Below are 13,152 nucleotides of genomic sequence, written 5' to 3'. Positions count from 1 at the left end.
GAAAATGCAAATTAAAAACACAATCCAGTAATACTATGAGCCCACTACAGTGGTTATAATCATAAACACTGAAAAAAATGTGTTGGTGACGATGTTGAGAAAATGGAACTCTCACACCTTGCTGGTGGGGGTGTTTTTACATAGGTATAGCCACTTTGGGGGGCATCCCTGCTGGCTCAGTGGAAAAGAATCCATCTGCCAATGCAGGAGATGTGAGTCCAATCCCTGGGATTGGGAAGATCCCCTGGAGAAGGAAATGGCAACCCATTCCAGTTTTCTTGCCTGGGAAATCCCATGGACAGAGGAGCCTGGTAGGCTAGTTCCAGGAGATCGCAAAGAGTTGGACACGACTTAGCAACTAAACAACAACAACAGCAATAACAAATAGCCATTTTGCAAAACAGTTGGGCAGTTTCTTAAAAAGTTAAACATGTACTTAGCATAAAATTGAGTCATTCTACTCCTACATATATATACAAGAGAAATGAAAACAGATGCATACAAAGGCTTGTAACTGAATGTTCCTAGCAATATCATTTTCAATAGCAAGAAAACTGACTACAGAATGGATAAATAAAACGTGGTATATGCATAGGATACTAGTCAGCTATTAAAACAGAGCTTGACAACCCATACAATGAACAATGGGAATGAATCACTGAAATATTACGCTATGTGAAAGAGCCAGACACAAAGACCATACACTTTATGATCCCATTTACATAAAATTTCTAGAAAAGGAATTTCCATAGCGATATAAAGCATATCAGTGTTTGCCTAGAGCTGACAGTGGGAGTGAGAATTGACCGCAAACGGACACAAGGAATATGGATTCTGGTGATAGTTACACAAATCCATAAATTTCAAAATATCACTGAACCATAGAATTACAACAGATGCATTTGTGTTGTATAAAATGAAGTTGTTACCAAAAACTTGCAATATCTCATGAGTCCATGCAAATTCATAAGAATCAGAAAGATGAACTTTGTGTAGGTATATGGAAGGAAACTGATTTAGGTTAAAAAAAACAAACAAACTGGATTTGAGGTATTACCCAGGATGCAGGAAAGAGAGGTAGACATCATTATGATATAGACATCATTGCAGGTTTTCTCCTAAACCTGTCAGCTCAAATTACAGAATAAAATAAAAAAGAAAAGAAAATGTTGTAATAGTAAGTGATGCTAAGTAGGTTATAATGAAGTAACCCTCTTTTCTATATTACATGGAAACATCCTTTACATATACACTAAATTTATGCTTTATGATTGTCTTTTTGAGGCCAAAAGGGAAAGCTATGCTGCAGTGAGAGAGTTTGTCTTTCCTTTGAAAACATGGCAATCTGCAGTGTTTATTCTTAACAGTATGGAACCTGAGATGAAGTCAAACTTGGGAGGTGGGCCTTAGGTGGGAATAAAAACTCTCAGTTCTTTCTGGGCCTTGATTTTGGAGGCTTTGCGTTGTGAGATATGCAGGAGTGCAGTGGAAACCACAGACGGTCTCTAATACAATGCAGTTACATTACAAATAAAATGATTTCATTTGAGATCATGAAACCCAAAAAGAAATTGAAAAACAATAACCTGAGCAGCGTTGATTCCATTCTATTCTCAGGACTGGTGTAAGTTTAGAATGAATAAAATGATTTATAAAACACTCAGATGAATGTGCAGGTGGGGGAAGAAAATGCTGAATTGAAATTACCTGGGTGAGGACAGGATTGTGTATCCTTTGGTTCATCACTTGGTCCCTATTAGCTCCCCAATCTCCAGTAGCACACTTCTGGCCCACACTACATAATCAGTCAAGAGTTGGTGAATGAATGATCTCTCATGACTTTCAGAGTGTTTTTTCAATTGCCTTGGACGATCGACATTTTAGTCATTAACATATTTAATATTCAACATCTATTGGCAAACTGGTCTATAAAATGCCTCTTGCTGTCACTTGTGGATGGGCCTAAAACATTTGAGCATTAAGATAGCCATAAAACCGTCTTTAGATGTGAGAAAGATCAGATGAGTCCCTCAAAACGTATTCCTCCCTGAACTTCCCCCTCTTCTACCTCATATCCCTTGGATCTCACTAGATATTTGGCATTTATGTGTTTATTTCTATGTAGGTATAGCTCTGTGTGTGTGTGTGTGTGTGTGTGTGTGTGTGTGCGTGTGTGCACGTGCTCAGTCGTGTCTGACCCTTTGCAACCTCAGGGACTGTAGCCCGCCAGGTTCCTCTGTCCATGGGATTTTCCAGGCAAGAATACTGGAGTGGGTTGCCCCTTCCTCCTGCAGGGAATTTTCCCAACCCAGAGACTGAACCTGTGTCTCTTGCATCTCCTGCATTGGCAGGTGGATTCTTTACCACTGTGCCACCTGGGAAGCCCCATAGGTATAGTCAATTGTGTGGTGCCTGTAGTTTTTTATTGTTTTTATATGCTTGGTCATGATTTTTAAATGTTTTTCTTGTAACCTCACTGTATTATAAATATTCTAATATGTCTGAAAATATGTTACACAATGTAAAGCACTGGCCACATGTAAGGTATTAAAGCCACAAAGCTAAAATCAACATTTTCGGGACTTCTTTGGTGGTCCATTGGCTATGACGCCTTGCTCACAATGCAAGGGGCCTGGTTCAATCACTAGTCAGGGAACTAGATCCCATAGGCTGCAACTAGGAGTTTGCATGCTGCAACTAACACCCTGCACAGCAAACTAAGTAAATATTCTTTAAAAAATAAAATTGGCATTTTGAGGACAATGGATCAACTTAGACTAGATTCTTTTTAAAATTCTATATCTACTTAAGATATGAGAAAACAGTATAAATGGAACAGGAAATGATCATATAAAGGTAACCTCTGATAATGATACACTTTGTACTATAATTGGGATATTAAGTTTACTCAGTAGGTTAGTGTATTTTGCTCAGCTTTATGTTTCGTTATTTGAGAAACATAGCATAAAGTAAACGGTAGCATTAAAAGCCAGCCTCATTGCAATTTATTTTTATAGCATAGTGCATAACAACCTGAGCTGAAAGTACATTCAGGCACTGAGACTTAAATCCCTAAAGGTAAGAAAGTGTTCCATAAACAGATGTGATCACGGATTCTGGGTTTATTTGCTTGTGGCAAAAATAAAAGTACCAACTCAATAAGTTTTAATTTATAGGCATCTACACCAGATAGCCTTTGGGCACTTTGAACAGAACTGATTAAAAATAAAATTTAGGAAAATAAAACCTAATCTGCGCCATTCTCCATTCACACCAGGGAATATAAATTCCTCAGTCAGCTAGGGGAGAGAGTCCTCCATGCCTCCTTGAGGTACTTTCCTGGAATAGTAGCTCTGCTCTGCAAGAGACACTTAAGGTTGCCTACATTCCTGGACACTTGAGCATGTGAAAGGGGAGCCAGGGATGGTTTTCAAGTAACCATGGCTTCACCTAACCTGTGGTCATGCAAATAGGCAGAGCTTCTCTGTTCTTACCCATGGGAAATATTATCAGCCTTTTTTCTGTAGCAGCAACGTCCTTTACGTATTCAGTCAGACACAACTGAGTGACTAACACACACACACACAACTTTATTTACATATTCATATACAACTTCTACATATGTACATAGCACATATATGTGATACATACAATTATATATATATATATATATATATATGTATATGCATGCGTGCATGCTGGATCCCTTCAGTCATGTGCAACTTTTTACAACCCGATGGACTATAGCCTGCCATGCTCCTCTGTCCATGGGATTCTCCAGGCAAGGAAGACTGGAGTGGATTGCTGTGTCCTTAGCCAGGGGATCTTCCCCAGCAAAGGATCGAACGGGCATCTGTTATGCCTCCTGCATTGGTACGCAGGTTCTTTACCACTAGAGCCATATAGGAAACCCAGATATGTGTATACATGTATATATGTGTGTGTATGTGTGTCTGTGCACATTGGGGTACTGGTTAATATATACCTGAACAGCAACAAATTCTATGATTCTACCACTGGATATATGATATACTGAAAAAGCTTTATTAATGCAAAATATAAATAATAGAATGAAAAAGCAGGTGTGTGGGCCTGACCTTGAAAAGAAGGTCTTTTCATTGCAGGGCCTACTTACCTCACATTTTCTTCTTCCAGGGTCTCACTTGTGAATTCCAATATGTCAGCAGCTGTCCCCACAAACATAAGGAGAAGTTGAGAGAGTTGATCCCGAGTGATCCCACTTCCAATGGGGAGAAGCCATCTTCCAATTATTAGCATTAGAAGGAATGTCTGATGGAGTCCCAAAGTCCAGACTTTCTCACATACTGTAGATAAGTTATTTACAAAAACTTTGGCCTGTTTAACAGAAATGTTATGCAGACAGAGGAGTTATGAACTAGAACTTTAGAAAGGCCTTTTTCACCATGGTTTTCAATGAAGAGTCAGCTTTTGTGGAAGAGCATTTCCAGAAAATAATTCTTCATTTACCAAAGAAAGTAAAACTCTTTTTAGCTGAACAGTCTTTTAAAAAAGAAACAAATGCTAATGTCTCTTTAAAATGGGGCAGCCTTATAACTGAAAGTAATTTAAATGTTTTACTTACTAGTGAGGTTGTACTTATATTTTAAATGCTAATTTTGTAACTTTTCACAGACAATTTCTCATATTATTTCATCAGTCTCTGTAATAAGTATAACATATCGCAACATTTTTTAAATTCCATATTAAAATTTTAAAGTTCCTATATTTTTATAGATTTCAAATTTGAATTTACTAATCCGGTAATATTTTCAGCATGGTACAGACCTTCTCCTTTGATTTTTATTGCTTTAAAACACTATCAAAGGAGAAAATATATGTTTATTACCTAAAAGAAACAGAAGAATTATAAGGTTATTTTTATTCTGAACATTTATTATTAAATATAAGCAAGCAACCAAATTTCTTCTGCCCTTATTCTTGGACTCTGGAGAAAATTTCCATCCCATTCATGTATTCCAAATACTATCTCTTGCCCACTTAACATCTAGTGTTCAATATCTTATTGGCCTTATAGGTTATGATCTTCTAAGGACTACAGGGGTGTAGCTCTCCAGTGGATGGACAGTGATTCCAACTGACTTATACAAGTGACTTAACTATATTTCTACAAATTTATTTACCCCTCTTGATCACTTGCTGAGGTAAAATGTAAAGGTGACGCGAGAGAAAAATACGTCTGTATGCTAACCTGATTGAAGCCATGCAAGAAGATCAATAATCTTTCATTTGCACATTTCATTATATGTCTTCTATGACTCTTCCCATTGCTGATGTTTAGTCCCTAAGTCATGTCTGATGCCCTTGCGACTCTATGGACTGTAGTCCTCCAGCCTCCTTGGTCCATGGGATTTTCCAGGCAAGAATACTGGAGTGGGTTACCATTTTTTCCTCCAGGGCATCTTCCCCACCCAGAGATCAAACCCTTGGCTCCTGTGTTGGCAGGAGGACTGTTTACCAGTGTGCCACCAGGGAAACACTCATGAGTCTTTCCAAACATCTTATTTGATTCTTATAGGATGCATGTTGTAGTAGTTGCTGTTTAGTTGCTAAATCACGTCTGACTCTTTCACAACCCCATGGAATGTAGACCACCAGGTTCCTCTGTCCATGGAATTTCCTAAGCAAGAATACTGGAGTGGTTTGCCATTTCCTTCTCCAGGGGATCTTCCTGACACAGGGATTGAACCTGTGTCTCCTGCTTGGCACTCCTCTTTACCACTGAGCCACCTAGGATATAGGAATGTATGCTAGCAGGGTAAATATTAATGTTTTCAATTACCAGATGATGAACTGAGAGACGGTGAGATTGATTTGTTAAAAGTGACATGAGTAAGCTGTGATTGAAGGTTGAATTAGAACCCAAAACTAGTTCTGTTAAGCTCAACAGAATCAATAGCCTATCTTACTATTGGAAACATGGTTCAGTGAAAGGGGCCTTGGTCTTGAGTCTCTCATAGGCCATAGTTAGTTTGCCAAATATCAAACATGGGGAGAACAAAGAAGAGATTCTATTTTGGCTGAAAACCTTCCCTATTGTCAATATAAGCACCTAAAAATATAAAGGGCAGAGGAGATCAAGAAGGCAGAGGAGTAAGTGGACAGTACATCTCTCTCCATGGCTGTATCAGGAATACACTTTCAGACACAGAAGTGCACGCAGAGCACCAGCTGAGAGCAGACAGGAGGACCTGACAAGAGGAAAAGAATATACAGAACCATGCAAAACTCAGTAGGATGAAGAACTAGGGGCAGAAACAGGAGTGTTAGTAGGATGGGACCTGCACTCAGGGGATGGGGGAACTGAAGCAGGGGTCACCCAATCCCCACAGGGGCAACTGTCTGAGTCAGAGGAGAAACATTTAAGGCTGAGAGTGAAACAGCTGATCTGTGGTAGCCTAAATGGAAAGAGAATCAGACAGTCCTTGCTGCAGCCATACATACCCCAGACAGGGATGCTGGTCCCCCTGCATGCGCAGCAGCTGGGAGCTGGAGTTTAGGGATTGTGGAGCAATCCCAGGGCAAGGACTGCTGTTGACTGAGAAAGATGGAGTGAGGGTATGTGAGGGAGGAGATCCTGATGGGAAATGCCAGTAGAGGAAAGTCAGGCAGCCATGTAAGCAAGGCAATGCTGCTGAGTCATGCATACTGGGCGGAGCCATCACTGTAGCCTCTCTCTTCCCACAAGCCAGCATCCGCAGCTGAACAGTAGAGATGCTGGCCCATTCTAAAGCCTAGTGCACTGAACTACAGAGTAGGACCCCACCGAGGGTGCTCTTTTAAGTGACTGATGTGCCAGTCTAGAGTAGGACTCCAGCCAGGGGGCCCCTCTCTATGTGCCTGATGCACTGAACTACAGAGGAGGACCCCAGGCAAGGGAGCCTTCTAAGTACCTCAACGGTTGGAGCTACAGAGAAAGACTGGCCAAAGAGGCCTTCTGATCGATTGCCAGCTACAAGAGGCTTGGAAACAGACTCTGATAGGGCCATAACTCCTGTGGCGGAGGCAGTCCATGTTCCTGCACACTTGGCACTGCCAGGGTCCCCACAAGACAAGCAGTGGTGCCACCTTCATGCTCAGCTCTCACTGGGGCAGAGGTGCCACAGGCAAAGAGTCTTGTGTCTATGCACACAGGTTCACTTTGGTTGTGTCTGACTCTTTGCAACGCTGTAGACTGCGGCCTGCCAGGCTTCTCTGTCAGACAGGGGCGTTCTCCAGGCAAGAATACTGGAGCGTATTGGCCAATACTGGTTGCCATACCCTTCTAGAGTACTGTATTTCCTGCTGCCCTAGCCACCAACTCCCCTGAGTACCTGGTGCTGCCAGAACCCCTGCAACCCAAGCAGCTGCCGCCTCCACACCTGGCCCTCACAGGGGCAAACCCAAGTCCTCCAGGGCAGGCTCAGGAGCAAACCGCAGTGGACAACCCACATGTAGAGGTGGAAATAAAACCACAATCGAACCCCAGGGGCAGTGGGGCTAAGGCAGAAGACCCAAAAACCTTCCCACCAGCTGTACAAGTTGCAGATTGAATCCACATGATCAACTAGGCAGACTGTGTGCCTGTGGAATATATAAAAGGTCATTGAGAGCTCCCACAAAAGAAAACACACTAGTTCTAATAGCTGTGGACATTGGAGGCAAGAACACACAAGAGTAGGACCAGAGCAGAATCTGAGCGGCCCCCACAGCAGGTCCAGAGATCAGCAAGCGCGGTGTTGGAGGGCATCCTAGGGAGGTGAGGTGGACTGTGTCTCCCAGTGAGGGAAAGGACTCTGACTGCCGTGACTCAAGGAAAATATGTATTATTCTTATTTATTCTTATTTTTTGACTTGTTCTTTTGATTCTTTTAGATTTTCCCCCCATTTTCCCCCCTCTGTTGTAGTTGTCAATGTTATTGGCACTATGAAATCCAATTAGGCGTTGAGCTTTTTTTTTTCCCTCAGTCACATTTTTTTATTGTTGTTATAAACCTCTGCCTGTATGTTGGGCTTTTGCAGTTCTGTGGAGTTTTCCTTTTTTATGTTTCTCTTTTTTTAATTTTAATTTTTAGTTTTTTAAACATTATTTTTTCTACATTTAGTCTTTTGTTGGCTTTTCCTACTGTTCTTTTCCCCTTACAGTTAATCTTTAACAAATATAAATCTTCCTTATCTACCTCTAACTTTGCATATCTATTCTTTCATTCTTTTCTTTCTCTCCTTTCCTCTCAACATATTTGTTAGTTTTATTTTCATTGCTTTATTCCCCAGTTGGCACCTTGCTTTAGTTTTGTTTTCCAGTTTTTGCTTTAGTTAGTTTTGTTCTGGTAGATAAAATTTTTGGTTTCCTTAGTTTGCCAGGTCAATATATTGTACTTTATTTTTGCTGGACTATTTTTATTTTGCTTATGAGTGTATATGTATACATGTACATTCAGTCACATTTTTATTGTTCTAAACCTCTGCCTCTACATGGGGCTTTTGCAGTTCTGAGGAGTTTCCTTTTATTTTCTCTATTTTCTCTCTTCTGTTTTCTTTTTTTTTTCCTTTTCTCTTTTCTATAATTGCAATTTTTAATTTTTTAAAAACTATATTTTTTCTATATATTCCTTTGTTTGCCTGTCCTACTGGTCTCTTCCCCTTGCAATTAATCTTTAATGTGTATAAATCTCCTCCATCTATGTCTATTTAAATTTGCATATCTATTCTTTCTTTTTTTTCTTTCATTCCTTTCCTCTCAACATATTTGTTAGTTTTGCTCTCACTGCTTTATTCCCCACTTGGCACCTTGCTTTAATTTTGCTTTCCAGTTTGTGCTTTACTTAGTTTTGTTCTTAAGTAGTAAATATAATTTTTGATTTCCTTTGTTTGCTGGATCAATCTACTGTACTTTATTTTTGTTGGACTGTTTTGACTTTTCTCATGGGTGTATATGTATATTCCATTATTTTAATTATTATTTGCCTGATTCTGTAACTACCATTTGTCTGGGGTTCATCTCCGGTTTCTCATTTTTGGATATTTGTTTTAATCTTACTTAATGCCATAACAAACCACTTGTGGAATCTTTGCTCCTGACCACTCTGAGCCTTTGGAGTGGGAACACTGACTCCAAGACCCTAGACTACCAGAGAACTAACCCTAGGGAGTATCAAATAGTGAGAACTCACACAAATGAAACCACTTGAATACCAGACCCAGCATCACCCAACCACCAGTAGCACCCTGTGCAGAATGCCTCATCTAAATAATGAAAAAAACAAAACTACAAACCAAATCATCAGCAGACAGGAGTACCACCTCACTTAGCATTGCCCATCAGAGGAAAAACAAACAAAAACTCAATACAAATCTCACCCTATATGAAACTTACACAAGCCACTGGACCAGTGTTAGGAGAGCAGAAACCAAAAGGAAGATAGAATCCAGCTTTCTTCAAGGAAGGAATTCAACTTTCCTTGAAGCCTGGGAAAAGGAGACCTCAAACACAATAAGTTAAAAAATAAATAAATAAATAATGAGAAGGCAGAGAAATACTACACAAATACAGGAAAAAACTAGAAACACAAAATCCAAATAAATGAAGAGGAAACAGGCAAACTACCTGAAAAAAGAATTCAGAATAATGAAACTAAAGATGATCAAAAACCTTAAAATGGAGAAAATGGAAGAATCAATTAACAAAGACCTAGAAGAATTAAAGAAAAAACATAAGAGACAAACAACACAATAACTGAAATTAAAAATACTCTAGAAGGAATCACTAGCAGAATATCTGAAGCAGAAGAATGAATCAGTGAGCTGGAAGATAAAATGGTGGAAATAACATCTGAACAGCAGAGCAAAGTAAAAGGAATGAAAAGAACTGAGGATAGTCTCAGAACTCTGAGACAACACCAAACACACAAACATTCAAATTATAGGGTTCTCAGAAGAAGAAGAGAAAAAGAAAGGGTATGAGAAAATTTTTGAAGAGATTATAGTTGAAAATTTCCCCAGCATGGAAAAGGAAATAGCTAAGAGGCACAAAGAGTCCCATACAGGATAAACCCAAGGAGAAACACACCAAAACACATACTAATCAAACTAACAAAGACTAAACACAAAGAAAGAATATTAAAAACAGCAAGGGAGAAGCAACCAGTAACATACAAGGGAAACCCCATATGCTTAACAGGTGATCTTTCAGCAGAAACTGCAGGCCAGAAGGGAATGGCAAGATATAGTTAAAGCACTGAAAGGAAAAAATCTACAACCAAGATTACTGTACCCAGCAAGGATCTCATTCAAAATTGATGGAGAAATAAAAAGCTTTTCAGATAAGCAAAAGTTGAGAATGCAGTACCAGGAAACCAGCTTTACAACAAATGTTAAATGGAATTAAATAGTCAAGAAACACAAGAGAAGAAAAAAGATCTACAAAACCATCCCCAAAGAATTAAGAAAATGGCAATAGGAACATATATATCAATAGTTACTTTAAATATAAATGGATTAAATGCTCCAAGCAAAAGACACAGACTGGCCGAATGGCTACAAAAGCAAGACCCATATATATTCTGTCTACAAGAAACCCACATCAGACCTAAGGACACATATAGACTGAAAGTGAGAGGATGGAAAAAAAAATATATCCCATGCAAATAGGAAGCAAAGGAAAGCTGGAGTAGCAGTCCTCATATCAGACAAAATAGACCTTAAAGATTACAAGCTACAAGGAAGGACACTACATAGTGATCAAAGGATCAGTCCAAGAGGAAGACAGAACATTGGTAAATATCTATGCACCCAACATAGGAGCACCTTAATACTAACAGACATAAAAGGAGAAATTGACAGTAACACAGTAATAGTAGGAGATTTTAACATCCCACTCACACCAATGGACAGATCATCAAAACAGAAAATTAATAAGAAAACACAAGTCTTAAATGATACATTAGATGAGATGGATCTCATTGATATCTTCAAGACGTTCCATCAAAATGCAGAATACCTTCTCAAGTGCACATGGAACATTCTCCAGGATAGACCGCATCTTGAGTCAAATCAAGATCAAACCTCAGTTATTAAAAAAAATTGAAATCGTATCAAGCATCTTCTCCAACCACAGTGCTATGAAGCTAGATGTCAATTACAAGAAAAAAGCTGTAAGAAACACAAACACATGGAGATTAAACAACACATTAAAAAACAATGAACAGATTACAGAAGAAATCAAAGGGAAATCAAAAAATTTCTAGAAACAGATAACAATAAATCATGACAACTCAAAACCTACAAAATGCAGGAAAATCAGTTCTGAGAGGAAGTTTATAGTAACATAATCCTACCTCAAGAAACAAGAAAAACACTGAATAGACAGCCTAACTTTACACCTAAAACCACTGGAAAAAGAAGAACAACAACAACCAAAAAACAAAAACCCAAAATTAGTATAAGGAAAGAAATTATAAAGATCAGAGCAGAAATAATGAAAAATAAAGAATGAAACACTATTAAAGGTTAATAAAACTTAAAGATGTTTCTTTGAGAAGATAAACACAATTGACAAATCTTTAGCCAGACTCATCAAGAAGAAAAGAGAGAAGAATCAAATCAACAAAATTAGAAATGAAAAAGGAGAGGTTACAACAGACAATGTAGAAATACAAAGGATTATAAGAGACTATTATGAACAACTATATGGCAATAAAATGGATAACCTGGAAGAAATGGATAGAGTGTTAGAAAAGTTCAATCTTCCAAGACTGAACCAGGAAGAGATAGAAATTATGAACAACCCAACTGCAAGCATTGAAATGGAAGCTTTGATTAAAAATCTGCCAAAGAAACAAAAGCCCAGGATCAGAGGGCTTCACAGGAGAATTCTATCAAATACTTAGAGAAGAGCTAATGCCTATCCTTCTAAAACTCTTTTAAAAAATTGCAGAGGAAAGAACACTTCCAAACTCATTCTACGAGGCCAACATCATCCTGATACCAGAACCAGATAAAGACAACACAAAAAAAGAAAACTCCAGGCCAATATCACTGATGAACATAGATGCAAAAATCCTTAACAAAATTTTAGCAAACAGAATTCAGCAACACATCAGAAGGCTCATACACTATGGTCAAATTGGGTTTATTTCAGGGATGCAAGGATTCTTTAATATATAGAAGTCAATCAATGTGATACACCATATTAACGAATTGAAAGATAAAAACCATATGATCATCTCAATAGATGCAGAAAAAGCCTTTAACAAAATTCAGCACCCATTTATGATTAAAACTCTTCCAAAAATGGGCATAGAAAGAACCTACCTCAACATAGTAAAGGCCATATATGATAGGCCTATAGCAAACATTATTCTCAATGGTGTAAAACTGAAAGTATTCTCCCTAAGATCAGGAATAAGACAAGGATATACACTTTCGCCACTATTATTCAACATAGTTCTGGGAAGTCCTAGCTGCAGCAACCAGATTGGAAAAGAAGTAAAGCTTTCACTGTTTGTAAATGACATGATACTGTACATAGAAAACCCTAAAGATAGTATCAGAAAATTACTAGAGCTAATCAGTGCATTTAGCAAAGTTTCAGGGTACAAAATCAATACACAGAAATCACTTGCATTTCTATATGCTAACAATGAAAAATCAGAAAGAGGAATTAAGGTATCAATCCCATTCACCACTGCAACAAAAAGAGTTAAATATCTAGGAATAAGCGTATATAAGGAGACAAAAGAATTGTACACAGAAAATTATAAAACACTAATGAAAGATATCAAAGATGACATAAACAGATGGAGAGCTACTCCATGGTCTTGGGTAGGAAGAATCAATATTGTCAAAATGACTATACTACCAAATGCAATCTACAGATTCAATGTGATCCTTATCAAATTATCAACGGCATTTTTCACAGAACTAGAACAAAAATTTCACAATTCATATGGAAACATAAAAGACCCCAGATAGCCAAAGCAGTCTTGAGAAAGAAGAATGGAGCTGGAGGAATCAACCTTCCTGACTTCAGGTTATACTACAAAGCTACAGTCATCAAGACAGTGTGGTCCTGGCACAAAAACAGAAATATAGACCAATGGGACAAGAAAGAAAGCCCATAAATAAACCCATGCA

At 38.4% G+C, this 13,152-nt stretch overlaps 1 protein-coding gene across 1 annotated transcript in view; it reads right to left on the bottom strand.

Moving 5' to 3' along the window:
• The window catches only part of TMEM26 (transmembrane protein 26), a 63,611-nt gene that overhangs the window by 17,480 nt on the left and 32,979 nt on the right, over positions 1-13,152 (bottom strand). The window contains exon 4 of the mRNA XM_052641338.1: positions 4,136-4,356. Within this exon, the coding sequence (XP_052497298.1) occupies positions 4,136-4,356 (221 nt within the window). The remainder of the gene's footprint in view (positions 1-4,135; positions 4,357-13,152) is intronic.

This window comes from Budorcas taxicolor, chromosome 5 (assembly GCF_023091745.1).
Source record: "Budorcas taxicolor isolate Tak-1 chromosome 5, Takin1.1, whole genome shotgun sequence".
In the NCBI taxonomy this organism is placed as follows: domain Eukaryota; kingdom Metazoa; phylum Chordata; class Mammalia; order Artiodactyla; family Bovidae; genus Budorcas; species Budorcas taxicolor.
Note: the sequence above shows the minus strand (reverse complement) of the source record. Positions and strands in the feature narration are given on the sequence as shown.